At 48.8% G+C, this 27,456-nt stretch overlaps 1 protein-coding gene across 6 annotated transcripts in view; it reads left to right on the top strand.

Moving 5' to 3' along the window:
* Positions 1 to 27,456, top strand: part of Sur-8 (leucine-rich repeat protein shoc-2) — an 83,835-nt gene that overhangs the window by 37,829 nt on the left and 18,550 nt on the right. For 2 of the 6 annotated variants that reach the window (XM_077693668.1, XM_077693671.1), the window contains exons 2-6: positions 18,845 to 18,976; positions 21,187 to 21,285; positions 24,768 to 24,836; positions 24,941 to 25,156; positions 26,269 to 26,364. In XM_077693668.1, the coding sequence (XP_077549794.1) occupies positions 18,845 to 18,976; positions 21,187 to 21,285; positions 24,768 to 24,836; positions 24,941 to 25,156; positions 26,269 to 26,364 (612 nt within the window). Of the gene's footprint in view, positions 1 to 11,550; positions 11,929 to 16,974; positions 17,101 to 18,844; positions 18,977 to 21,186; positions 21,286 to 24,767; positions 24,837 to 24,940; positions 25,157 to 26,268; positions 26,365 to 27,456 lie in introns of those variants that run through there. The other 4 variants (XM_077693669.1, XM_077693666.1, XM_077693670.1 and 1 more) reach the window with 4 other exon arrangements.

Here is a 27,456-nt window from a genome sequence, read left to right as displayed (position 1 = left end):
AGAAGACGGAAGAGGGGGCAGTTGCTCAAGGGAGAGCAGGCATTGGCATACCTTCATGAAATTATCGCGGAGAAATTTTGTAAGGTGGATGAAGCGACCCCGCAGTGTCACAGAGATGCCACGACGGGGTGGACCGGAGTGTCTGGAGATAGATGGGGACAACCTCAAGTTGAAAAAAAAAAAAACGGGAAAATATCCCCAAAAATACCGCAGTAGGCACGGGTAAGATACCGATGGAGTTGATCAACCATTTAGGGCCGCAGATCAAGGGGAGGCTACTACAAGCAATCAGCACTGGGATAGAAAAGAAGGCGATACCGGACACGTGGCAAACGAGCAGGATGAGCTTAATGTACAAGGGTAGAGGAGACAGGACTAAACCGAGCTCGTACAGGCCAGTCACCGTCACATCAAGGCTGAACAGGTTAAGAATGTAGGCAGTGAAATTTGAGCTAGAGCAAGGGGTAGAAGAAAATACGATGCTAGGGGAACTTCAAAATGGGTTTCGAAGGGTCGGAAGACTAGATGACAACCTGTTGGTGAGCCTCAGAAGGGTGAGCCTCAACTTCAAGGCCATAGAGGTGACGAAGAGGGGTCTGGAATGGTGATGGAGAAAATCAGGGAAGAGATGGGCTCGCAGGCGGAGTAATCATACGGATGAGAATTTAGTAGGGGGGGTGGGGGGAGGGGGAGAAAAAAAGGGGGTGGAAGCGATGAGAGTTTAAAACAGGAGTGAGCCGGAGATGGGGGAGGGGGGGGGGAGGCAAACCTATTGGGTTAGCTAGGATTGGGGCAAGTAAGTGGTATAAAACAGGCGAGCCAGTTGCTGACAACCGACGCCCCGATTCAGAGGGAGAATCACTCATCATCATCATCGTCGTCGTCGTCGTCGTCCTGAGAGATTTAAGCTGTTACAAATATCAGGGATAGAGTCGCGTTTACAGGGCCATTCTTGGCGGCACATCAAACGCAAGGTGACCGTCTAATGCGAGCGCTCTGGCGCACTGCAGTTTCTGTCCCGTTTCCTGTCCTAATTTCGCAGGGTGTCACAAGGTTCTGCCTGCGTAACCTACCACATTGGGGTATATTGAGAAGCGCGTTTGATAAGCTGGAGCTTATCAGAGACGCTTGTGCCACATACAAGAGACCGCTAATCTTAGCGAAATTTCTTTCGGCCAGGTAAACCTTCGTCGTAAAACCTTCAAAGTAAGCGAAAGTGCTCTCACCTGCGGGTTGCGTTGCAGCGTTGGGCGCGCAGATAGTATTATGCGCGTTGAGAGGAAAGCCTTTACGTAGAAATACGTGTTATATCAGAGCGACGTAGGAGAACGTATTGTGGTAGTACTTTAAGCCCGGCGACTGCAGTCGCGACGGACTTGGCAAACTCTTCGAACCTCCTCGATAATTTCGGACGTGTTGATCATTCATGGAGCCGGTGAGTTGAATCCCGTTTCCGCCAAGCATATTTTTATACACCGTGTGTTGCGTTGTTCTACGAGTGTTTTTTTTTTTTTTCGTTGACCTTTGTGAATCCGAAATAACCATTTTCCCCCTGTTTATGCCAGCAGGCACGCTCTTATGCCCACGCTTATGTTGACACGCTTTTCGCAAGAGAGCACGCTCTCATGTACGTTTTTTTTTCCCTTTTTGTTGTTAGCCGCTTTGTGCTTCCTCGGCATCACTCGCTCAGCTTTCTTACTCAGCGGCCGGTGGGCGTTTGGGAAAGGCGAGTGATTTGGAAAGTGCGGTGCGCTTCGAGTAGCTCCGTCACGGTTCTTGTGCAGACCTAGGGCTGGGAGTCGTTCGGTTTGGGCATGTTTTGGCAACAGACAGACAGACAGACAGACAGACAGATAGACAGATAGATATATATATATATATATATATATATATATATATATATATATATATATATATATATATATATATATATATATATATATATATATATATATATATATATATATATATAGAGAGAGAGAGAGAGAGAGAGAGAGAGAGATCTTTTTCCAGAAGAAAGCAGAGAGGTATGCTGGCATGTATTCGCCCTCGTGCTACTCTGCGGGGATGGGGCGAAGAGAATAAAGGCTCTGAAGGAAGCAGGGCGGACGAGAGGGAAAAAAATTACGCCCACCTCCCCTCGCGGGAACCCTGGTGTGATGCGACGCTGAGGGGGGTTCAAGCGCAAACGAAGAGCAACCGTCGACCGAAAGGCCGTCGGAGAGCGGCACACCGGTTATATGCGCAGCGCCTGCGACGCCGATGTCGTGTAAATAATCAAGCACTGCCACTAACACTTTTCGCTGGGATGATGGAGATGGCCAGGGTTCAAGAAGAGCTTTCAATGATATAGATCCGTTGTTGAGGTACTCGATCTTATTGGCGAGGTGGTTCTTCTCTTGTGTGCCGGACACTCGAGCAAGATGGGCTCAACAGTTTATGGTAAACTACAGTTCTCACAATAAGGATTTGTGGTTTGACCGAGACGATGTCGCTAGGAGTTCGTAAGGGCTGCGTTGAGGCGCAACCGATGGCAAAGGGTCTCAAGTCGACGTGGGATCCGCTCTGGAAGTCTGATTCTCAGGTCAGAGTCTATGGTACAGCAAGGGGTGCTGAGTTTCAGGAAAAGACCAGAAGCGGTTTCGTTCCTCTAAGCAAGCTGCTTCGCTAGTGCTGCGGCCTCGTGCTTTGCAAAGAAATTTTCCTTACATTTTGCAGCTGTAGCCCCCTGCGAGCTGCCTCATCTGCTTTTTTGTTGCCGAGAATGCTACAATGTGCAGGTATCCACTGTAGGGTCACGTGGTGCCCGGCGACGTAGGCTAGATGGTGCAGGTAGGTGACATCGCGGGATACATGCTGGTCAAAGCTTAAGCGTCTGGCGCGCCGTAGGGTTTGCAGCGCTGTCTTCGAATCCGCGTATATCGCCCATTCTGCTGGTGGCTGGCAAATGATGTAGGGGAGGGCCTGCCTAATTGCATGAGGCTCGGCAGACGTGGATGAGCTGTTGCGTGTTAACAAGCGCTGCTAGAGAGGTACGTCTTAAAAGAACGTCCATGGATTGCTGTCGGGCGAGGGTGAGGGTGGCGCACGGTAGGTGGTAGCAGAAGCGAGAGATGAGAAAGCTATGAAAGAGGTGAAGGCATTCAAATTCAACTTGGCCGTGTTTGCGCGTCGTGTTGCGTTTAATGAGGCCAATGATCTGTGTGTGGTGTAAGTGCGAAGTTTGGTGAGGGTGTGTGTGTGTGGTGCTGCGAGTCGAGTGTATGATAAATCCGTGGATGCGGAATTGTGACACGTGGGAGATAACGGTGCCAGTGATGGACCTGGGTGGACTCAGCCGAACCGTGCAGGGGGGTGGACCGGGATCGCCAGGGTGGTAGGTAGCATGAGTAATTCTGATTTGGGGTGGGGAAGGAGGAACAGAGTTCATTGAATCCATAAAGGACTTCGGGTGGTCAACCTGGGCGTGTCCCGACGTCAGGGTACCATTGGTCCTGCAGGCCTCACCCCCTAAGGATATCACCTGGCGCTGACCTTCGGCGTCTGAGGCCATGATGGCCGCTTCCCAGGGATTGCGGTGGTCTCGTAGTCGTGCGGCGTCTTGGCGTACCGGATGGTTGGGGCAGGCAAGGACCATGTGGCAGATGGTGCCCCGGGCCTGTTGGCAGTCGGAACATGCGGGTGGAGCTGGGGGTGGAGCAGGCTCACTCTGGATGGTGTCGGGTAGGTGTTGCTCTGGTGTCAAGCAAATGACAGGGTGGTGGTAGAGTGCGCCGTTACTTCCGATAGTGCTTTGTGATGCTCCTAAAGGTGGTGAGTGTGGTAGGTGGGTTCAGTCGCTCTTCCGGATCTTCGTCCCCCGAAACCATGGCACGGGGGCAGCTTCTTTGCGTGCCAAGTGATGGGCTCGGGTATTACCCCTCACTTCGGCCTCAGTATGGGACGTAGTCGAGGTGATGCGGATGATCTGCTTCCCTTCGTGTGGTTGGCGGGTGTCGAGGATGTGATGAGCATCAGGGCAAATGCGGCCACGTAGGTAGGCACGGCAGGCGTCTTGGGAGTTGTAGCAAAGATGCTGGATGATGGTGAGACCAATGGCCACCTGCTCACCGATCGGAATTTCTTCTCCTATAGGGGTGCGAAGAGAAGTGACCTTCGAGTTGTCGTCTCCAGTACATGCCACGGCTACCAATTCACCTGCAAAGATTAGGGCTGCATCTGTGTAGGCTACTCTGTGAGGGGCTATATGTACTGAAGCATCTTGCTGAGTGCTTTGGCACGTGCTTCTCGCCTGCCCTTGTGCTTCGTCAGGTGCAAGGGACCTGCAGGCAGGTGGTATTTTCCTGGGTGCTTCACCAACGTGGATGGGGTTGAGGTTGAGTCAGGATGGTCTGTCTTGCAGGTGGTTGGGGACAGAGCAGGAAATCCCTGCAGCTTGGGCATGCTGGTGTACGATAGAGGCTCCTTGATTGAGAGTGTGTTCGATCATAACATCACTACCGCTGGGCACCGGTAGTGTAATATCGTTAGCATAGATCACAGATCGGAGGTTGGGAATGTGTGCAAGTGCGCGAGCTAGAGGTGTCATAGCCAGATTGAAAAGAAGTGGAGAGAGGGCGGCCCCCTGGGGCGTGCCGCGCGAGGACGTAGGGAATGGTGGGGAGAGAAGTGAGCCGATGCGCAGTGTAGCGGTGCGGTTAGAGAGGAAGTTGGTTGTCTGTGTGTGTGCGACTGCCAAGATTGTGGTGGCTGACAGAGTCAAGAACGGCGCGGTGGGAGGCATGATCGAAAGCCTTATGCAGGTCAAGTGCGAGGATAATAGCGTTGTCGAATTTAGGTGGCTTTGCGAGGATGTCAGCGTGAATCTCAAGGAGAACGTCCTGGGCCGATAGTCCAGGACGAAAGCCAATCATATTGGGTGGGGAGTAGCTGGTTCTCTTCAAGGTAGGCAGTAAGGCGGATGTTGATGATATTGCTCTAAGAGTTTGCGTAGGCAGGAAGTGAGCGATGCAGGGCGATGTTCAAGTGCAAGAGTATTGTTGGGTTCCGGAATTGGATAAATGTTTGCGTGTTTCCACGGGCTGGGAAAAGCGCCGTGCTCCTGGTGGTAGTTAAACGACGTGGTGATGTGACCGATAGAAGTATCTTCAAGATATCGTAGTAGCTTGTTAGTGATGGCGTCCGCTCCTGGTGCGGTTTGGCGGCGCAGGGAACTGATGGTTTGTGCTATTTCATGGCGAGAAATATCATCGAGTGTGGGGTTTGGAGCTCCAGCGTAGCGTGCAATGGGTGGTTCGGTGGTATACCAGAGGATATATGCACGGTGCTTTAAGGCGGGGTACGATATCTTGCTTGTACCACCTTGCTTGTGGAGCTGTGTAGTGCAGCGTCGGCTATAGGGGCACATTTTGCGAATACAAAAACGTTCTAAGCATTGTCTGAAGTGAAAATGGTAGCAGAGCTTTTCCCCCCAAGTAACTTGTCGAAGGGCTCCAGTAGTGCCGCTCAATTCCCGATCAAGCCGCATTAATTCACGAGTCCGAGGAACTGTGCTCGTCTGTGGCTTCAGAAAGTCTGTGACGGACTCAGCTTTGGCGGTAATCGGGCGAATTCCAGTGGCGTCCTAATTATGGCCGAGAATCGGCCTGAGCACAGAACTCGATCTTGGAGGCCTCGATGACGACACCTCGCTTGACAACACCTCGCTTGAAGCTTGACTTCTTTATTAGCACCCGCCGCGGTGGCTCCGTGGCTAAGGCGTTGTGCTGCTGAGCACGGGGTCGCGGGTTCGATTCCCGGCCGTGGCGGCCGCTTTTCTGATGGAGGCGAAAGGCAACGCCCGTGTGTACGAGATTTCGGCGCACGTTAAAGATCCCCAGGTGGTCGAAACTAATCCGGAGCCCTCCACTACGGCGCGCCTCATCGCCTGCGTTACGTCCGCGCGTTAAAACCCGAGAATCAATCAATCAATCAATCAATCAATCAATCAATCAATCAATCAATCAATCAATCAATCAATCAATCAATCAATCAATCAATCAATCAATCAACCGCCACTGGAGTCGTGCGGCAAGCATGCATGCGCCCAAACAGTTTGCAGTTACATCTCAAGGCGATTGGACGCGAATCAGGGAGATGGCCGGGTAGATTTTCTCGGATCCTTTGTAGTAGCGGTTCTCAGCGATGACTGCCCCAGGGACCCCTTTTGGGCTTCTTGAAGTGATGGGGGACCCCACGATGGAGAATAAGTTCATCGGTGTCATAATGTCAAACAATTTGCTCTTGCAGCTTACGTCGCCCGCATACTTATCCCATGCCCGCCTTTTCTGCCTGAAATTAATGACGATGCGCGTCATAATGTTTAACAATTTGCTGTTGAATCTAAAAGCCTTCTAAACACCCATGCGCTGATTTTCTGTGTCTGTTTCTTTTTTCGTTCTCATAGCTAGTTTTGTGCAAAAAGCAGATGTTAAAATATGTGCCACGTAGAGAAACTAAACGTACATGTAATGCGGTGAAGCCACCTTTTTGTATATTATAAGCAAGGGCTGGCCAAATCGAGAAAAGAATGGCGGGGGTAAAAGTTTTTAGGGAGGCTTCACGGACCCCTCAAATGCTCTTGCGGACCCCCTGGGGTCCGCGGACCCTCATTTAGGAACCGCCGCTTTGTAGGAACGTTATCAGCATAGAACCATGATTCTGGTACCCGGCCAGAGAGAGCCACACGCCGTCGGTGGAGTCGAGAAGATGGCTCAGCATTGGATCTTCGAGGCTTTTATAAATCTCGTGCGTACCGCCGTCTCGTCCCGGAGCCGTTCAAGTTCTGTCTAGCCAATCGCATCTAGGAAGTCTGCCAGGGAAGGGCGAAAACCGATTGCATTCTACTGACCGCCTCGTCAGCAGTGAAGGAACCGAAGGGAAACTTGCAGGGTCTGCTGGCTGGAGGATGTACAAAGCGCCGGCAGCGTCGGTGGCAAATCGGCCGGGTTTCGCCCGTGGCTGCCGCATCCGGAGCGCGACCGCCAGTTTCCGACGATCTGGGCGTTCGGTTGCAGGCGCTGGAGGAAGAGCGCTCTCTAAAATGTTCTCAATGTGGCGGACATGAACTCCGAGAATTGGCATCTAGCGCTGAAGTAGTCTACTTCATATGCGGTCACCGAGCTCTCATCGGGCGAAAAAAGCTGCTGGATGCTGGCGCCGTTCGGAAGCGGCTGTGAGATCCAGGAACGCTGGTCGTAAGCGCTGTCTGAGGGCTGGGGTGAAACGCAACCTGGAGGTGAGAAACTTCCCGTCTGCGATTGTGAAAGGAGGAGGAATAGCTTTATTGTCAGAGGGGGCATGAATGCCCTGGTGGGGAAGGAGAGGGACACGGAGGGAAAGCTGTGGCTGGTCTAAAGATGCAGTTCTTGGGAGATGGTACGAATTGACTGGAATTGAGCTTGTGACAGTAGTGCTCAACCAACCCTTTTTCGTTCTCTATTTGTTTGCATCATTAACGTGTAACGTACTGATTGGTCGTGGCATTGAAAAAATTGGTCGTGGCAGCTGCCTAATGATCATCATCATGGTCAACCTGTTTGTCTACTCCAGGACAAAGGCCTTTCCCATAGCTTTCCAGCCATAACAGGCCTTCCAGCCTTCCGCTCTTACCCTTTTGTGCGGTTAATTCGCTGTGTCCATTTCGGTTTAACTGTATTTCTGCTGATGTAGCACCTGGTTGCAGAAACGGAAACAGTCGGGTTGCGCACAGAAACAGCGCCACCCGAACGTTCATGGCAAATACTGCTTCGCCGGTTTGTTAAGCGGTTAAGTTCAAATAAGAATGTACCACTTTAGTCGGCGGCGTGTTCTAGACGGTCGGCAGCCGTTAGAGCAGTTTCTGGTGAAACCGTTGGGCTGGTGCCGTTTTAAAAGCGCAACCATACCAAAGCCCATAGAATTTAGAAGTTCCACTTGTCAACAAACTACATCCTCGCCCATTTTTCCTCCACGACGTGGCTAGTATGGTGGCTAGACCTGCCGTCCTCGGATGATGATGATGGTGCTGGTTGTCGTTGCATGCCATGCTCGATGAAAATGGGGGAGGAGGGATTGACCAGAGCGTTGCGGGATCATCTGGAAGAGAGAACAGGAACCATTACACAATTACTTCACAATCAGTGAATATCTTCGACTGGAGTTGGTCCCCCTCCCCCAAAATTACTCGGATGTTAATTTTGCCGAAACTGCTCAACAGGGGTACAAATCTAGCGGCACTGGCGTAGGTCAATCAGCAACAAGCATTTGGCGCACGTGTTTACGGTAAGCGTCCTGTGTTTGTCGAAATCGGTTTCGGGAGACCGTGTCTCCCATTTCCCCGCGGCGTCGACACTCTTAGGGAAAGCCTGGGGAAAATCGGGAAGGGGAGGTCCCTAGAGAGCGAGGAGGGAGGGCGGAAAAAGTAAACGCAAGAGAAACGGGACATTGACCTTGGGCGAAGTCGTGTTTTTGTTTTTCGCAAGAGCGACCGACGCGCTCGCGCGCGGCACCGCGGCGATTTCGAACCGGCCGAGATGCGAAGCTGAGGCCCTTTCCTGTGCGGCCGAATCAGCACGATGATCACTAGAGCAGCGGCCGTGGCTTTCCCAACTTTCTCTCGAAAACGGTACTTTTTCGGGGATAGCGCTTCAGTCGCCATCTGTCGGAAGCGCAGCAAGATGGGATCTAGCTGGTTTGTAGATGGGCAGCACTGTTAGAGCTCTTGCTTCGTATTCGAAGCACTATGCCTTACACATTTCTGGCGAGCATTTGAATACAGCTGTCAGTTAACGGTGCTTTTGAATGGAATTAAGTTGTCGCGCATAGTGCTTCCAACCAGCGAGAGATGGCGCCGCATACAGCGAGGCTGGTTCCGAGGGGGCCTCTTTGTCGGCACTTGGCTTTTCCACAGCAGTGACCACTTTCGCCGCTGAGGAGGAGAATCGACAGAGCTCTGGCGAGGGCCTTGAGTCCGACCCCAATGACGGACCGTGTCTATTTTGGCTTCGCACTGTTGCTATTCTGGGAAACGCGGTGGACGACGCTCACGCCTTTACTCGCTCTTTTTAGTTTTTTTTTTTTTTCTTCCCTCCCGTCGTTTCTCCGTTGCTTTCTCTTCGCGGTGTGTTCGCGGCTGGCGGCCGTTTCTTCGACTCTACCCTCTGGGTGGTCTTTGTGATCGCGGAGGCCTTGGTGAGCGTTTGTTGCGTCTCCCAGGGAAGGCGGCCGGTCGCGCAGGGTGGAGGCATAGGGAAAGCTGGGGGGAAAAAAAAAAAAAGAAAAAAAGAAAAGTGACACTATGTGCCACAAATACCGGCCAGATCAGCGAGCGTATCTTTCCTCCCACCGTGCGGCCCAAAATTAAAGCGAGGAATTTATGGCCGGACCGTCTAGCTGGCCACAATGCCTCGTTCTGCCCTTCTGGTTATTTTTGGACACCTACTTCTGTCGTTAAGTCTGTCCGCGGTGCTGTGTGCACGTTAAGGTCTTGACGTCATGTACGTCGACGTTCTTGTCCAGCTTATTTTTAATTATTAGTATTCGCGTATTGATCCTGCGTCAGACGTCCTGTTATGAGGACTGCAGACGCTTTGTCGGCGACGCTTTCACGGAGTGTATCGATATCCGTCATTAAAAAGAGCAGATGTGTCTTTGATGGCAATGCGCCCTGTAGTGTATTGAACAAGGTTGTCTTCGTGCTATAGTTGTACAGGGTTAATTAAACGCTTGTGTTGTCTTTGACCACTGTCCTCGCTGTTTTTATGTGGTATCATAGCTCCACTCTGAATGCCCTTGTTGCAGCTTGTCGCGGAGATTTTCCTGGACTGTTCCGCAGTTCTGTTTGCTTCCTAACGTTTAGTTGCAGGCTAATCGCGCCATGAATAAGTTTAATAACGTATTATTAGCGCCTTACAAACGCACCTTGGTTGTGGAGTCGTTGTGACGTTACTAATGTTAGCCTCAATACGCCATGCTAAAGTGGAATCTGACCATAAACCAGCTGGTTTATGGTCAGATTCCAACTGGGCTCTAAATCTCTCTCCTGGCCTTTCTAAATAACTTCAGAAGGACTAATAACGCGTGAACTTATTAAGGCCTATTAAAACTCGAGGGCCCCTTCGACGCGCGCGTGTTGGCTTCCCTGCAGTCTATTTTGGCATTTTGCATTCACTCCTGGAACTTATTTTGGGACTTCGAATTCGCGCATCCACTATCGTCCGTGTTAGCCGATCGTTCGATAGCCCTCCTCTCGGAGGCAGCAACGCACGTGCACTTGGCGACTATTTCTGGCGGCGGTGGTTCGTTATTGCGTTCGAAAGCGGAGTTGAACTGCCGCGGAGTGATCTCGATCGTCTCTCCGGGGTGCGTCATCGCTTCCCGACTGAGGGAGGGCTTTTGTCTGCGCGGAGACGAGTCACCCTCTGCTGCCGTTTGTGAAGGAAGTTTATAACTTTCAGATCGGCGGAGACGGGGGCGGCCTTGAACCCTCGCTCTGGGTCGTTGTCGCCTGGCCTTTTCCGCAAGGAAATCAATCGTTCGTTTTTTCTGCACTTCGTGCATCGCACGCCTGTATACTGTTAAGTGTACGATAAGTGTGCTTCCTGTAAGTTGTGCGATGGTATTCTCAAAGATGTGGCGAGAATTGAGGTCATACTGATGCTCTTAAAAGAAAAAAAAAAACGAGTCTGATAGAATTCTCTCTCTCTCTCTCTTGATGCATGCAGCTGGGAAGCGTTGCGGGAAAAAAAAAAACTTCCGCAAAAAAAAAAAAAGGCGGAGGACGGGTGGCATAAATTTGCTTTTTGGCGTTATAATAACCGAGGGGTTTCATGTCGTCACTCCCAGAAGATGAGCTCGTCGGTCGAGGTACACAAACTTGTGCGGGCGGCTTTGAGCCCACATGAAAGGCTAGTGAAATGGTACTTTTCTTCCCAGTTCGGGTTAGCGCATGCGCCGAGACGCACTTCCGGAGTTTATTGTAGTCTGCTCCCGCTATTGTAAACTGCTTCAGGAATTAGCGATGAAATGAAACACGTGGGCTCGGGTGAGGCGACGACGCCTTCATTTCCTAGCACGTACGCCAACGCCTGAAGTGGGGTTACATCACCACTTACTTATCTACTACGCTTCAGACGTGCACCTCACACTGTGTACAGACAGTGAGCACTCGTCTGCTGCTACTGTTTCGTCACGACATCCATGTTTCTCGCGGCCATCACCGTCATCCGCTTGCGTTCCTGTTCCTGTCGTCTGCTCCATCCGGCGGCCGGTGGCTCAAATCTTGCGCGGCAGGTCCAGAGCAGACGGCAGGGAACACGTGAAACTGACGTGCCGAACCCACGGCCCAGGAAGCGAGAGAAAAAAAAGAACGGGTCCGGTTGCTAGACGACCGCTGAAGCGGATCGCTGCCCCGAGTGCGCCACGTGACGCGTGGGCGGGCCAATCGCGTGCCGCCGTCCGCGAGATGGGGGGATAGAGCGGAGTCCGAACGCCGGAGTCTGGGCTCTCCCGTCCACTGGGCCAGTCTTCCCGTAGGAATGGCGTCGTCGCACCGGCGGCCGGAGCTGCGTGCGGAGACGCCTCAGCTTGCGACGATTGTGCGGTTGCAGAAGCGCAGCGGATTCGTGCGTGCTACGCGCGTCTGAAACCTCGTGCTCCAGCCCTTCCCAGCCCCGGCGGACCGCTTTTCTTTGCCGCAAGCTACGTGGGGAGACCCTCTCCCTCGACGCGCAGCGGAGATTGTTGGCCGCGGCATCCTCCTCGCCCCCCGTTTTCCCTACTCCGGGATTTTCGTTGGTGTTCCGCAAGGGCCTGCTGTTGGCACTAGGCTCTTCTTTCCCGAAAAGCGGCATGGACGACGAAACGGACTCTGCGGCTTCGTCGTCCGCTGGTCTGGGAGGCCTGAAGGAGGTAACGACGTCACGCGATGGGGTCGTGCTTTTCGCGAGCGCGCCGCGGGTTTCGAAAGGGTTGAGAAGGGGTGGAAGGGGGGGGGGGGGGGGGGGGGCGCACGCCAGGAGCACCAGGCGCGCTTATTGGAGCCTGTTTCGGGGGGAAATTTTGCCTGCATGCAACATCGTTTGCGTAGCAATTTGCGTGAGTGGGGGAGCGAGACGTGGTGAGTTGGAGTTGTGTACCACGCTACGGTTTTTTGGGTTCATATTGACATATTAGTTTGCTTATTTTGTTATTTCTTCTCTTGCATGAAAAACCCTTCGGGCGCTTTGCGCGACAAAGCTTGTTTGTACCCGTTTCCACCAATTTCGGCTGCGCTCTTCCCTACTGGAGCTGGCGTGCGTCTTGTACAGGTTACGTTAGCGGTTGCTACACCTGTAATTTTGCTTTTATTGGTGTCCCCAAACGCTAGCGGTATTTATTCACGATCAAATGTGGTGATTGTGCTCTCCGCATGAATGAATAAACTGCATTACTATTGAGCAAAGTGCACAGGAGTGACATAGGAGTCCAATATTCCTTGCATTTGGTTGAAGAGAACTTGGTTGTTCTTTTGTAAAGAAATAAGTGTAACTGCCCGTGCTTTGATCCCAGGCATTGGGCTGACCTGAGACACTACCTAAATGCCATGGTGGAGTATAGCAAGTTTGTGTAGCAATACCTCGTAAAGAGTGTTTTATGCTTAAAAAAAAAGGAAGTTGCCATTTGGGAATGGAACAAAGTATTTGTTTCACATATTCTCTGCAGGCCTGTTATATTGAGTTGATTATTTAGACTGTCTTTGGCAACAGTTGAACCATTAAGGTTACAAATGAACTAAAGATATTTATGTGATGTCCGGTTCATCAGCATTGTATCGTGGGGACTGCGTATTATTTCTATACACGTGAAAAAATTATGCAAACAGAGGCTTGTATCCAAGTGTGAAGCATACCTGGACAAACTGCAGCAGGTTTCTTGTATTACCTTCTCGTCGTGGCTTTTTCTAAAGCTGGTTTCAGCTTTTGAAAAGCCAAATAAAATGAGTAAATTTGTTATTGAATCAGATACAAATCAAGTAGCCGACAAACTGAATTAAATAGCAAATATACTATGTGCAATGTTTTAATGCTGGGTACAGGAATCATCTTATCTAGAATCACTCCGGAATTATCATTTTATTAATAACTTATGAGGATGTACCGCTACACCCATTACTAGATGTGAAAGTATAAACAGATAAGTACATTGGCACTGCTCAGACGCAGGAAAAAAAGAAAAGTGGATCAAGACGTTAGTCTATAAACATACATGCGAGAAATGTAGACGTAAGCTAAACATATATGTTCGAGAAACATGCAGGTGGGAATCATGCAGGTGAGACTAGTTCACTATGCTGCTGTAACATGAAAAACCAATAGGTAGCTGAGGCCTGACTTATATGGACAGAATTATCATGAAGGATAATTACCAGTGACTATACGAATAATGTACTGCCATGGTAATAAAAAAAAAACACCTCTTCCACATACTCCAATCACTTGCGTGGCATGGCCTCCAAGTGGAGCAATTTTTGAGTATTTGAAAATTGTTTGTCTCAACTTGGCATTGAAGGCCCAGGTACTGTAATTCTGGGCCTTGGTTATTAAAGTTATAAAAGATGAACCAAGGAGCTAATTGGATACTCTCTTCACATAGGAATGTGTTAACAATGTACGGCACTCCCTATTATCCATAAATTTGTTCCCTTTTCACATAGTACCCGTGCGGCTCACATGGTGAAGACTGAAGCACAGTGAAAGATGAGCGAGTTGGTAGATCGTTGTGGAAATATGCAGCACAGAAATGGGCAGATGTGAAGGAGCGAGTTGTCATTTCTCCCTTCATGTTCCATTCATTTGTGCACTTTAAGTTTTAAGAGCATTTGCACGTCCTTACAAGATCCCTGCACCTTTTCTGTCGCATGATTCTTGTCTGTGGCGTTTTCGCCAGTGAAAGATGTATAATCAACATTCCACATTTTGAGAGGGGCATTCTAAATATAGCCCTTCGGGAAAAAAAAGAAATAAAAAATTTCACTCGAGCTCACCAAGCACTTCTACTGAAATCGACGGGAATTTGCGCTCCCACACAAAGGACTCAACAGGGCGCAGTCAGTCACTCTCCGCATGTTACAAACGGACTCATACGCCAATCCTTGGAGGATGAGCCACATCGACTCGGACTACGACGGAACTGCTACGTGTTCAAAGTGTGATGGGCATGTGAACTTGGGTCATATGTTGTGTGGTTGTGCTACGCAAGCCTCCTATCTGGAGGATAAGGTCAAGTGGGACAGTGCTCTCAGGAGCAGTGAACTTAACGATCAACTCTGGGCTGTCCAGAAGGCCCGCGTAGCGGCGGAGAGTCTCGGGCTCCCCGTCCCGACGTGGGAGATGCCCTCTACACCTTGACACCGGTCAGGTGTCCTTCAGGACCCTTTTTGGAAATAAAGTTTCACCACCACCACCACCACTCAAGCTTTCAAGTTTGTGTTGCACTATCAACATCCGTTGTTGCATTTAGATGAGAAATTCTAGTACCATACTTGGGTTCAACTTACGAATGACAACGGAAGTTGCCCCTACGCCTTTTCACGGCACCGGCTGTTCCTCCGCGCTGTGCAAAGAGTGTTGTTGTTTCCATGACTTTTTGGGCTTAAGGGGGCGGCACATGGGTCTTCGATCAAAAGCGTTATTTTTACAGCTATGATGATAAAAATTTGGGGGGCATATGTAGTTTTTCATTCTGATTGTAGGTATAAAATTTGGTGTTCTGTTAAACGACCAGGTTTAAATTTATTCAGATTTCTATATTTGATTTTGTGGCAGCTTTTGTAAAAGAACTGCTGGAGGGATGCAGCTGGACAGGGTAGCATTGAACTGTACACAAATAAAGGAGTGCAATAAGACTAACATCATCACTTTATCTGTTCTGTAGCAGAAGTTAGACCGTTTGAAGTTTGAGCCTGGTAGACAAAACCGGTTTTTCTGGTTCCCACCTTTTATGCCCCAACTTCAAACAGTCGTAACTTCTGCTACAGAACAGATGAAGTGATGATGTTAGTCTTATTGCACTCCTTTATTTGTGTACAGTTCAATGCTACCCTGTCCCGCTGCATCCCTCCAGCAGTTTTTTTACAAAAGCTGCCACAAAATCAAATATAGAAATCTGAATAAATCTGAACGGCGTCATTTTACACAAGAACAAATTTGATATCTACAATCAGAATGAAAAACTACATGTATCCCCGAATTTTCATCATTGTAACTGTAAAAATAACGTTTTTTTGGTTTAAGACCGGTGTTCCCCTTTGGTCTGGTTATAAATTACTGCAGCGACAAAAAAGAAACTAAGTGAGAAAAAGTATACAATGCCACGCGTTACCCGAAATCTCCTTTCAAAATGCTCATGCGTGTTGACGGCCGGGTCCGTCGCTTCGGCAGAGTGATACACCACAAGAGCCGTTGCCGTTGTTAACTTGTACCTGAGTATGAATAGAACTTTATCTCGTAGAGAAATGGGTGTGGTTCTTCAGTGCACGAGCCCAAATGGCTTTTTGGCGGTCCTGCCCTGGAGAGCAGTAGTTGCTGGGCGTCCAATTCGGCACTGGTCGTCATGTTCACCCACAGCTTGGGGGAGGGGGAGATGAGAAAAAAGAGGTGGGAGGGCTGAGTTGTGAGCACACCCGATGATGACGTGGGTTAGTGTTCCTGGTTGAGAACAAAATGTAAGTTGTGCAGGGTGTTGGGTTGGGTAGAGGCAATGTGTACCCAAGTGGGGTGAGGGAAAAGGTTTGTGTGAATTCAACAGAGACTAGTTACTTTGTGTTTGAGTATATTGGGATGAGGAGACAGGACGGATTGCCGCAGGGCGTGGTAATGCTGTGTGATGTCCTGGAAAATGACTAGGGGTGGGGTTTTAAATCGTGCTCTGTAACCAGGAGGAAAAAGGGCGCAGGCTTGCTGGTGGGTGAAGTTGTTGCCCTACAATGAGGAGTGAGCTGGAGTCCAGACAAGGTCAATGCTCCGGATGGGGTAATGATGGCCGAGCAGCTGGAGGGTTGTTGGGGCCACCTTACCCGACAAGAAGCCACGACAGGCAGCCTGGGAGCTTTATGGATGATGCAGAGTTTAAAATGTCAGTTGGCAGCTCCGTGGGACGTTGAGGATCACTGACGAAGCATGGTTCAGCCTTACAATGTTTGCACACGTGACCACTGCCCAGCGCCAACAAAGAGTCCGTGGATTCTTTGTTAGCATGACAAATAATGAAGCACATCAGATAATGGTGTGTCAAACTGTCAGGTTGTTAGGCACATCTGAGTTTTCGAGCTTTTGAGGTTGCCTGCAGATTGGACTGGTGTGATCTCAGCTTATTCGCAGTTCGTAGAGCATGCCTTACATTGTGCAGTTGCCGTAGGTTATACAGGATTACCCTCAGTGAAGCAGATAAGTGTGACATCAGACAAGTCAAATCAGCAGGGTTTTTTTTTTTTTTTTTTGCAGAGCAGGGTCATCTGTGACACCGTAGCAGGCGTGGAAAATAAGTTACGCGATGCCAAAAGTGCAGGAACAGTAGGGGAGTATGACCGAGGCATTGAAGTATGCCGCACTGGCATAAGTGCAAGTGGGCTAACCAGTAATGGGGCACAAATGGACATTTGATTTGAGGGGGAGCTGGAAACTAGAGGCTGCCCCAGGCTCCGTGCTTGCACCGCGACATTTGTCATTGAACTTTGATTACCGGATATCAGCTCTTTCGAACACGACATAGCAAGACTGGTGCTTTGGATAAGCTAGCTTTGCCTGTGGCGAGAGCCATATTTTTTGGAAAAAAAAAAACGTTTGGAGTACAGGTGCAGTGTATGTTGTGTACAGGAAGGGTGGGAAGGGGCTTGAGGGGAGGGTGTGGTGTCAGTGCTGGGGTGTCCCCTCCTCCCCCTCTGTGGGTAAGACAGAGAAGCGGCCTTCGCATTTGCAGCGAGCGTCTTGCTGCTGCCATGTGGAATGCTGCGGTGGAGGGGACGCCTCAACCGGCACCAACGAGGACAGCGGGCAGGACGCGTCGCCCTTGTCGCCGCCGTCACCCTTGCCCCCACCACCCCAGGTGTCTCTCTATCTATCTCTCTCTCTCTCTGTCTCCTCCCTCTCTCCTCCCTCCATCTCCTCTTCGTTGCACCCCCTCTTTCCTCCTCCCTTTGTGCGCCAGTTCGGTTCTGTGTGGGAGGCATTGAGGGTGCCATGCAGACAAAATGCAAGTTTGTTTTATTCGACAGATTCCGTGTTTTGAAGTGCCCCCCCGCGCTTGTACGGAAGCAGGCGATGCTTTATTCACTGAGAAATTAACCAATTTAAGTTAAAGTTTTGGTTCCCTTGCCAAATCGTGTGTTTCGTGACGTCTGCCACGAAGTCACAGCGGCGGGTATTCAAACGAACTTCCAGTGCATCATTAGGCTCTGCAGCCTTGCTTACCGTCAGTCCTCTCAGATGGTGCTACCATACGGAGCAGCAGGCCGTTGCCCGCCGTCGCTTTATTTTTTACTGTATTTGCAGCTGGCTTGTTTTTGTTGAGGTAGAAAATAATCGTTCCGTGAAACATGTTTGCTGGACGAATTTGGTCACGTAAGACACCGTCACTTACGCCATTTGGCCAGTGCCGTCTGAGAGAACCCCAAAGCCCCGCAGTACTAAAGCATTGTGTGTGCAATACCAATAGCAGTACGCATCGGTACTTCTTTGTTTGCGTGTACTTTCGTAGCTTCCACTGTTTACCCCACCATTTTTACTGCTATAAAAAGAATGTTCCCTTACTTTCAGCGCAAATACCTAGCTGGTTCGGCAGGCTTATAAGCCCTGCCTAACTTGCGTTTGCTTTTGCCAGCCTCAGCAAATCGCGAAGCTGCCGCATATGACATTATAGGTTCCATTGCTGGAAATGAGCTAGTGGGTCGCATGGCCATTCCCTTTTTTCCTAATTAGGTAGCTTATTTGAGTGAAGTTTACGTTAAGACTGGTGTCAGTGTGATTCTAGCGAGGCAATCTTTCGAATGAACCAAACTTGTGTTTTGTCTGCATGGCCCCTTTAAGGGTAGTGGGATGTGCCTCGTGCGAGAGTTGTATTCCCGAATCGGCTTATGGTCCCAAAAGGTGCCATTTGCAGCTCCTTGATTGTAGGAAAACAGTCTCTGTGAGCGAGCGGTGAGTAGCTTGGGTCGTATTTCATTGTCTCGCATAACGATGCTGGAAAGAGAGGAGGCACAGGCTTTTTATTGTGGTTATGACTGCTGCCATGAACAGGATAATAGAAACTTGTTGCTCTCTTTTTTTAAACTTAACTATCTTGTTCTATGCTGATATTGCTTGTGTCAGTTTAGGCTTACATTTGAAATTTTCCGTTTCCATTTCCTTTTTTTTCCGTTGAAAAGGAATCGCATTTGGTCATCTGTACCGGCCTTTTGCCACACAAGAACTGGCCTGCACCTTCCTCTACCTCTCGATTTTTCCCTTCTCCCTCTGCACCCCGAAACCAACCGCTGTGAGCCCTGCATGTAGCGGCATGAACAAGTGTGGCCCTGTTGCTGCTGCACTGCATGAAAGCGTTGCTGCCCCCTGCTGGTTACTGGTCTAGGAAAGAAGTCGATAGAGATCGCTTGCCCCGCGAGGCAATAAGATCACTCCCTAGCATACGCTTGTAGTTCTGCGAGGTCTTGTTTTCAGTACGGCTGGTTGTGACTAGCTGCCAAATCGTGACCGGCTGCTGCTTGTTGTACGTGCTTGCATGTCTGCGTTGGCTGAGGAAGCTGACCGACCGCTTTCTTCTTCTTCTTCTTCCCTCTTTGCTGTCTCGGCAGGAAAAGAAACTGAGCTCGGGCTCGCTTGGCAGCGGCGATGCAGCGAGACCGAAGCAGGTGACCGTCACCCACCCCGGGACAACGAAGCCCAAGCCCACGTCCAAAAAGAAAGGCTCCATCCAGGCCGATCTCGTGAGTCACAGCAGCAATCGTTGATGGTGTTATTAGCCTTTGACGATTTGAAGTGAATCTTCGCTGAGACTTGGTCTTTGTTTGCACAACTTCATTCGCAAAATGTCATGCATGTAGACTCGGAAATGTTTGAAAAAACGTTAATTGTAGCAGAGTACCGAGGAAACAAATGTTTTATTATTCGTGATGTGCATCATGTTTTTACTTGCACTTCAGTTTCACTTGGAAAGCACAATTTTCTCTTAAAATTCACTTTACTGATCTAAATTTTTTAAATTTATATCACAAGCCTGAAGCGCGTATTATACATAGTATCATAACTGATACATCTTGAGGGGACTATTTCCTGAGCAGTAGAGCGGTGCAAGCAGCATGCTGCGGCAATATGGGCAGGCCATCGCTGCAGTTCTCATTGTGTTACCAACTGTAGTCTTCTGCTGTTGTGTGTCACATTTCTAGCTTTTTCGCTGTAGCCTCGATGTGGGCAAAATTCAGAAATCACGGCATGCACCGAATTTGCGAGCGTTTATGGAAAACCCATCCGGCCCAAATGGTGAAACCAAGTTCAGCTGGTTCAGAGTGGGAAAATTTTAAAGAGTTCAAAACAATATTATGCTGGAAATACGTGGTGCCATGCCCTTCTTGCCATGCCCTTGTTACTGCAGCCACACCAAAGAGACGGCTGAATGGGGCGTTTGTTTGTGGGTTAGAACAACGCGTTATTGGGACTAGTTGGTGTTGCATTTCAGATGAAAAAAAAGAACAGCAATAAAACTATACTTCATACCACAAGCTGGGTGCAGCACTGTGGAGGCTACATTGTTGTCAACAGCCCGCCCCCTCAGGGCGCCCAACTCGGGGCCTGGCGGTTCCACTTGCCGAGAGGGGAGAGGGGAATGTCCTTTCAGGACTCCCTTCACGGCGAGTTAGGCGCCCTCAGTGGGCGCACTGTTGACAACAATGTAGCCTCCACAGTGCTGCATCTAGCTTGTGGTATGAACTATAACTGTGAGTCTGCACCCGACCTGCCATTTTTGTTGCCTCGTCTGTAGCGCGCAGTTCCTTTTTTTTTTTTTCCCCCTTACGAAATGTTGTGCAGATCCCTGCTTCCCTACTTTACCATGCTTGTACACCATGGCTGCCCACAATGGCATGGCTGTCTCCCTTGTAGCTGAATTGGCACGCATGCGCGCGATGGTGCCCTTTTTTATGTCTCGTGAAACGGTGTGTTTTGAGTTTGTCGTGCCGCGAGATGTGCAGCCTGCTGCTTTCACAATCACAGTTGGAGACGGAGAGTTGCCCGCTGCTGGATACGAAGGCATGCAAACGTTCGGTTGGCACCCGGGTGCATTGCGTTAGCCGCTTGCCATTGTAACCAGCACCTGCTTTGCTAACTCGGCGCCCTGTAATTGCGAAAACAGATTGTGATCTGATTACTTTTAGTAGGACTAACTACCATTCGAGGAACGAGCATAAAAGGGTCGTAAAAAAAGAATTGGGAAACAAGTGAACTTGCATTGCTGTAGTGCTACAAAGGAAAGTAATTTCACTTGCACACTGGAGGCGATATTTACGCTACAATGCTGGGTATTAATACTGTGCAGCTAACTAAGTGGGCCGGGACTCAGAATATTTTCTTTTCTTTTCAGAATATTTTCTTTTCATAGAGTATGAAGCGAAGGAGGTGAAATTTGGCTCGTTTAAATGTAATAAATGGAACGGGCACTAGATTTTTATTGACTAAATTGGTTTTTATATAGATTTTATGCTATATAGATTTTTATAGTGTCTAGACTAAATTTTTGTTGTGTCCTTGCAATGTGCACATGTAGTACCGACAGTTTGAAGCTAGCGTTGTTTGTGGGCTCACTCAAACCTCCAGCTTGTGCTCTGTGTTTGTATGTGTAAACAGAAGGCTCATTAGCGAAACACACACACACACACACACATAGTGTGTGGTGTGTGGTTTGGCTTTGTGTTCCAGTTTGTTTCCTTCTGTTTTCCTTGCACTTGCACTGGCTGTTGACGCGTATGTTTTCGTTATTCCCACCACCCGCCGTTCCTTTCGCCTTGGCCGTCATCACTGACCCCCCTTGCACTTTCTTTCCTCCCCCACATGCACGCCATGTTCGTCTCACCCCCAACACGCCCCCCTCCTCCTCTTCCTCGCCGTGGCTGCTCCCCTAAAAAAAAAAACGTCAAAAACGTAGCTGTACGCACAGTGTCAGAGCTCATCACAGCGGATCATGGCCGGGGTGAAATTTAAGATGGACGAGTGGCTGAACAACCTCTCGAACAAGGTGAAGACGGTAAGGAACCCTCCCCCTTTCCCTCCTTGTTTGCATACCCTGCCTCCCTGCGCACGCACATTTGTTGTCACGCTGCTTTGTGCATGTCCGCATCACCCACCCGACCTTAGAAAGTGTCTTAGACTTTTAAGCAACGTTCATGCTTGCGACGAAAGCGAGCGAAAGCGACGGAAATTCCGTCGCTTTGTCGCGCGACGGTCGTTTTTGGCGAATGGTCAGGACAAATTTTTGTCGTCGCGCGACAAAGCGACAGAATTCTGGTCGCTTTCATCGCAGTGTGAACGGGCCTTTACTTAGAAAGTGTTTTGTCTTAGACTTAGACTTGGAAAGTGTCTGTGAAAGTGTAAAAGTGCAGTCGCGCCTTAACGCATTTTCCCGGGTATAATCCACACCAAAAATGGGAAAATTTCAGGGGTGAAGTAGAGATGCGGATTATATGCGACGTATTTCCTTTGGTGCAGCTTCACCACAGTGTTCGTTGGGCGGTGATGCCCCCTACAGCAGTAATAGCGACTAAGCCACTGTTATCCGGGATTGACAGTGCTTATTTTGCACACACAGCTCAACAATATATCAATCTGAAAAATGTATGCGGCGAGTCATGTAGTTGCGTAGTCAGCTAGGTAAGCCCTTTTGCATAAACAAATGTGTAATGTTGCTTGAGTAGTAGCTTTGGTCCATCCTTTCATGTCTAAAATATGCGGGCAATACGCGGGGATATTTTTTTTATTCGTCGACTGAAAGTGGGGGTGCTGGTTATACGCAGGGGCGGGTTATGCGCACGAAAATATGGTAATTATCAGTGCACACCTGCTTCCTCTTCGAAGGCACTCAAATTCCAGAAAGGATGTAAGCATTTTTGTGAATGCATGGCAGCTACTGGTCAACCAGGTTTAGGGGAAATCCACAAGGTGGAGTGAGGTTCTGTGAAGGAAAATTTGAAATTCACCTAAGCAGCCGTATGGCTACAAAGGCAAGCCAACAGCTTTCTCAGAAACTTGGAAGTTGAAGAAAATTTTGTCCTAGTCCAGGATTCGAACCTGGGACCGCTGCTGTATGGCTGCCCTTTTTTAGGAATTCCAAGTCTTCTTCGCATAGCAGCTGTTTGGCTTTATCATATAGCCATCTTTCTTAGACAGGGACGTAACAGATTGAAGCCTGCAAGTTCTTGCGTGCTCCTAAAGTACCTTTACTCGATCTGGTGGCATGATGAGCCTTTGAGCGAAGGGGATTGTAAACAGAGTAGAATAGAAGCCACCGTGATGAATTTCCATAGGCTGTAGAGGCCATCCTTTGGTGGGGCATTGATCCATTCATACTCTAGGTCAACATGGGAGCTCGTTCGCTTTTTTGTATGATGCAGGGTGTTTCAACCGTTTGAAGGAATTCTCTAAGAACTGATTCTGTCATATTTGCCTGCTTACTGGCTCAGGTTTAGCATGAAGCTCCCATTTGAGGGTTCATTGCGTTTAACACCAAAATCCAATGACCTGTTTATTTCAAAATTCAACGAAAAGCAGTTTTTGCCTTTGGAGCCAGGCTTTTCGGGACACCTTATTTTACACAGGGAACAGTGGTGCCCTCTATTGGTGGCCGTTCAAAATGGTTTGCTTTCTTTTGAACTGGCGCCAGTGTTTTATTTTTGGCAGTGGTGTTTGAGCTTTGTGCAAAATGTGAGCTTGGATCCTCGAACGAGCGAGCAGTTGGGACAAAATCAATGTTAAGTGCAGAGCACTTTAGGGGTGCGCCTTGTCGTCGTAGTTCGCCCGCTGGACCCAAGTAGAGCCACGCGGTGTTCCGTCGTAGTGGCTGTCATCGCGGCGTAACCCAGAGGCTTCGAAAGCCAAGCAGTTTATATAGTCGTAAGCGTCCGAAACTCTTGAACCGCTGGCACTTGTCATACATCTCCCCATTGTTTAGCGCAAAGAAAACTGTATGTACATTTGAGGCAAAATATACGTAATTAACCGGCAGCGCCCGCGTTCATTTAGTTAGGAACGCTCGTTGGGTTGGTTCTCGCGATAGTAAGTGAAAAAAAGTGGCAGTGCAATGCCGGCACATGCGGGAGGAAAAGTAAGCACAAAAAGAACAGAACTCCCGCTGGCGCAGTTTCAGGCAGGGGGCGCGCGAGCACTGCGGAGGCGGGAAATTTGAATTGCATTGGGTGGTAGCAGTGAGCGGGCAACGGTGCTACAGCCCATTATGGCGAATCACTGCTATGCACTTCCGACAGCTTCCTCATTGAGTGGAACGGCTTTTATTTATTTATTTATTTTTTTGCAAGATAGTAAAGAGAGACTACAAAAGTGCGGCTTACTTCACCAGCATTAAAAACATTGCCAGGAAGGCTTAGTACTCCTGCAGGCTGTATGGCATCTTCAGTTTCTTCTCAGTGCATTTTGTTTCTGTTGTTTTTATACCAGAAGAACTCATTAGTTACTGTGGAGTCTCGTGCTTCTTCAGCCTTAGTGTAGACCCAAACCAGATCTATATATATATATATATATTTTTTTTTTTTCCTAGTTCAACAGTCTGGTTTTGTGTGAGTACCATAGTCTAGCATAAGTCTCACAGAAGACTAGCTCCATACGCTCTACTTGAGGTATGCATTTCATTTCAGTTTCTTGTTCTCAAGAGGTGCATTTTTATCTCGCAATGTTTTGCTGGACGGTTTTGAGCATCTGACTTGTGTTTGTGCACCACAAAAGTCTTCGTGCACCTCAGCGTACGTGAATTGTGCTTGGCTTGGCTTCTTCCCCGTACCCTGGATGCTTCTTTTGTGTGGCTGCCAACTAAAAATGAAAAAAGGATAACGTGGTTCGGGTTTGGAGTATGAGTCTGCTATATCGTCATAAAAGCATGGCAGGTGAAACTGCGTGGAAGGGACAAGAAGTTTACAATAGGGCACAAGATGCTTAATTCGAATATCAATTGGTCAAGCGCCACGTCTACGCAGGACGTCTCCAAACCGCTGTAAGCAAAAGCAGCGACCATAGAAGTGTGCTTTCATGAAGATTTTGGAGAAAAAGTTCTTCAATATACAAGAAAAATATACCTCAATGGGGTTAAACGTTGTCACGGGGACATTTGTGTCTGTTGTGCAGAGAACCATTACAGGTCAGAGGAAAAGGGTATTTTGACCGCGTAGGTGGTTTTATTGTTTGAAATTACTGGTTGATCGTGTGACGAATCGTATGACTGTAATTCAAGCTACGTGATAGCAAAAATAAAAAGCAATAGAAATGTAACCTAAAAGCGTGAGGGTTCGGCTATAGTTGGTAATCCGTGAGCTTCACAGCACGAAAACAGACCCGGGACAACAGGAAGAGGGACTACAAACAAGTAATTGAAGTTGTGTGGTATCTCCAGTTTGCGCTGCTTATTGTGAGCATATTTGTGCGCGATTGCAAATTCTGTCGAGACAGTCCTGTATATGGGTGGTGTTTGTAGAGATGTTTGCCTGTCATCTCCCGCGATTGCAGGATGTTTCCAAGGAGCTCTGCCGCTGCCGGGACCAAGGCGCCACGCGCCTGGACCTCAGCAAGTCTAGTGTGAGTGGGCGGACAGATAGATGCCCTTGGTTGCTTCGTTGTTCTGTTTTACGCAACTTGAGGCACCGGGTGTCGTTCCTTCTCTCCTCCTGTTGGTGTCGCAGATCACGGTGCTGCCGGCGTCGGTGCGAGAGCTCAGCCACCTGGTGGAGTTCTACCTGTACGGCAACAAGCTGCAGACACTGCCGGAGGAACTGGGGAGCCTGGTGAACCTGCAGACGCTGGCCCTCTCCGAGAACTCGCTCACCAGCCTGCCGGACAGCCTGGCCAACCTGCGGCAGCTGCGTGTCCTCGACGTCCGGCACAACAAGCTCAACGAGGTGACTGCCACACTCGCTGCTTGCCGTACCGGTAGTGACAGCACCTGAGCGGTAGTGACGGACAACCGAGCATCAATTAAAGGGGCCACGAAAACATAATACGAGTTGAATTGGGGCATTAAAAAAAGAGTGCCTTGTCCCAAAAACAATGGTGGCAATTCAAACAAGTAACTGAGGCATTAGGGGAAGAAGTGGTAACATTCCAGCAATCTCTCTGCAACGTCACACAAGTTTGTTGGCAGCCGCTGGCCCAAGTCACCGCCAAGAAACTTGACTGCGCGATTCAAACGGAGCCTCTAGTTCCATTTGAACGTATCACTTGAACGGTAACGTGGGTTAACAAGCTGATAATTTTGTTTTGGTGCCGGCCCATATTACGTCACTGTAGCGCAAAACTTGAAAGTTTGTCAATGTTTCTTGGGTTTTTTTTCGGTTAAGAAATGTTTCCCTTAGCCGGAATGGAGCTGAGTGAGTTGCCAAAGGCTGGTTCTTTCAACTTGAACAGTTGTATTGTGTCGTCACAGCCCCTTTACGACAGCAGCCGTCGCATTGTCCATTCACCTGAATTTCAAAGCTTTTCTTCGTGTGTTGAGAACTGTTGCACACGCTTGGGCTAGTTACGTTTTCTCTGTTTTTCTCCTTGTTTTTCGTTTTCTTTTTTTGATTTTTGCCTCTTCCTCTTGACCGGGAGCAAGACCTGCAAACTTTCTGCTGCGAGCTCATTATGCGAATGGAAGTGTTTTTATAAAACTACTGCATAACTTTTTCTTCTGTTGTGCGGCACTTTTTGCGCACAAATCCACTTCTATGAGATCAATCTGTTGGAACACGCCCACACACCCACTCTGGCGTCCGTCTATGTGCCCAGTTGGAACCCTCCATAAAATTAACACGGTTAAAACTGTGGTTAGGCCATTTTCCAACATAATGTCGATCTGCGTGGTTGCAGAAGGAGCTCACGCTGTGCATACAAGCATTTACAAGCATAGAAATGAAGGAAAGATTCGAGAAATAATTTGAGAGAGCATGGCTAAACAAGAACTGCCCTTTTGTGTGTGTGTGTGTGTGTGTGTGTGCATTGGACTTATTGTATCTGCACTGTGATTTTGCAGATTCCTGAAGTTGTGTACAAGCTGACGTCACTGACCACGTTGTTCCTGCGCTTCAACAGGATACGAGAAGTCAGCGAAAACATAGCCAATTTAACGGTGAGAACTCTGGCACTTGCGATCTTGTCCCCGAAGATAATTCCTAGTAGGTGCTGTGGAAGCTTTGGAAAAACCTTCTCACACCGTCAGCAACATAGTTTCTGTATGGTTTGGCTGGACGGGTATACCTGGTGCATTACTGTATTCGAACGATTATAACGGGCCCCCCATTGTAACACGCAGGGAAGTTTAGGTGGAAAAATTCACGCTAGAGGTTTGCTCAGGTGATCTTAAAATTTACCGCGTTCTACTGCTTCAGGTCGGGTGCCTCAATGCCCGTGCCGTCGTATGGTGGAGACACACGGGAATTGAGGCACCCTAATCCAACGTTTATAGGACCACGTTGCCCTACCCCATGAGTGTTCCAAGCAGAAGATGGAACCTATCTTGTGGAGCCTTTCATTACTGTTGCCGTTTTGATTTCTTTATATGCCGCCAGGAGCTATAGTAGTGCGGGCAACAGCAGGCGACGGAGTCAATTTTTTTTCTGCGGTTGATTTAGTATTTTATTTGCTAAACCCAAAAACCAAGCGTCCATGAATTTTTTAATTAAGGAGTACTGCGAATATCACTTATGTATTGAATTTGATTTTGTGCCTTATATTTGCGCAATGTCTTGTTCTTTTTCAGCAATGTTGACATTGCTATGAACATTGCTGCCGGACTTGAACTATGAACATTGAACAGCTATGAAGTATGAACATGAACTATGATCATTGAACTTTGAACTATGAACAGCTATGAACGTTGCGACTGGTACGAACATTGCTACCAGACTTGGATGTTTAGATTAGGCTGTGGGTATGCAGAACTATTGCGCAGCTTCTGTTTCACTTTATCTGGGTGGCTGAATCGAGTCAGACAGACACACAGACATACAGGCAAACCAAAATTTCTGCGTTGAAGTAGCCCAAGAAAGGCTGTCATCTTTAAAATGTAATTTGGCAATTCTACCGCGCTGGTGCAAAAAACATGACACCACGTACCTGGCTGAAAAGATTATGACGCGCGCAACTTTAGCAAAAAAATTCCTTGGGCTCATAAACTTGTTTGTCCAGCTCCTGCTGGCATTAAAATGAGAGGGGGAAAATT

This window comes from Haemaphysalis longicornis, unplaced genomic scaffold (genome assembly GCF_048455015.1).
Source record: "Haemaphysalis longicornis isolate Haplotype H1 unplaced genomic scaffold, Haemaphysalis longicornis Haplotype H1 scaffold_12, whole genome shotgun sequence".
Taxonomy (NCBI): domain Eukaryota; kingdom Metazoa; phylum Arthropoda; class Arachnida; order Ixodida; family Ixodidae; genus Haemaphysalis; species Haemaphysalis longicornis.
This window is presented reverse-complemented; position numbering and strand designations above follow the sequence as displayed.